This window comes from Rhagoletis pomonella, unplaced genomic scaffold (genome assembly GCF_013731165.1).
Source record: "Rhagoletis pomonella isolate Grant_MI unplaced genomic scaffold, Rhpom_1.0 Rhpom_scaffold_00008, whole genome shotgun sequence".
Taxonomy (NCBI): Eukaryota; Metazoa; Arthropoda; class Insecta; order Diptera; family Tephritidae; genus Rhagoletis; species Rhagoletis pomonella.
The window spans coordinates 17,161,799-17,162,636 of record NW_023458562.1 but is presented as its reverse complement, the minus strand read 5'-3'; the positions used below and the strand labels follow the sequence as shown (position 1 = coordinate 17,162,636).

At 29.7% G+C, this 838-nt stretch overlaps 1 protein-coding gene across 1 annotated transcript; it reads right to left on the bottom strand.

The window, feature by feature from the left end:
- Positions 1-207, bottom strand: LOC118744265 (senecionine N-oxygenase-like; the record flags this gene model as incomplete). Its single annotated transcript, XM_036477162.1, is given in 1 exon segment — positions 1-207. A coding segment is annotated over 1 exon segment (172 nt), but the record flags the coding sequence as incomplete, so codon positions are not given.
- Positions 208-838: the final 631 nt, after the last annotated feature.

The window sequence follows — 838 nt, the reverse complement described above, 5'->3', positions numbered from 1 at the left end:
GCTGCTCTGTACAATTTCCCAACTGCCAGCATGGTCTATGCAATTCGTACGAAATTCTCATCATCAACCACTTTGAAGCGACTTTGCCGATATGTATCCAATTCGAAAATGTACCTTCTAGAGCAGGCTTTCATCATTTTACATACCACCGGCTTCACTTTGGTAATACCCGCTGTGACAGCTAAGTCTTCGTAGTAATCAAACTGTAAAGAAGATAGTAAGTATGCTTTATTAAGGCAAAAAATATATCAAAAAAAGATTAGTTGCTGTTATTTCAAAATTCGATTATCTTCAACTTTTTGTGACTTAACTATGTATATTTGCTGTTCATAATATGTATTTCCATTACAGTGTAAACTTCTTTATTTATTGTTAATAATTTTCATTTAAAATATGCGCCGATCTATGTCAGATACCACATAAATAAAAGTTTCAAAGCTTATACAAGTTTCAAAAAAATTAATCAAACTTAAAAAAGTTGTCATCAAAAATTTCAAACTTTTTAATCAGAAACTTTAGAAAATTTTGGAGTATGCAGTTTTGTAGCGCATTCAATTTTAGTGAAATGAAGTGCAAGTTTGAAACTTGAAGTCGCTACAAATTACCGTTGATTTTTTAGATTTTTTTTGTGGAGGAAAAAACCATATACTGGTTTGTTTTTTTTTGCAATTAGTACTTATGTGTATACTTCATACATATGTAGTTGGTAACTAAAGTGTGCTTTAAAAAATAATTAAATGGCAAGTAACGAAAAGTGTGTAACTCTACTTTTCACAATTTTCAAAATTTTCGGTTTATCGCTTATAGTTTTTGAAGCATTTCATTTTAAAAGCTTTTT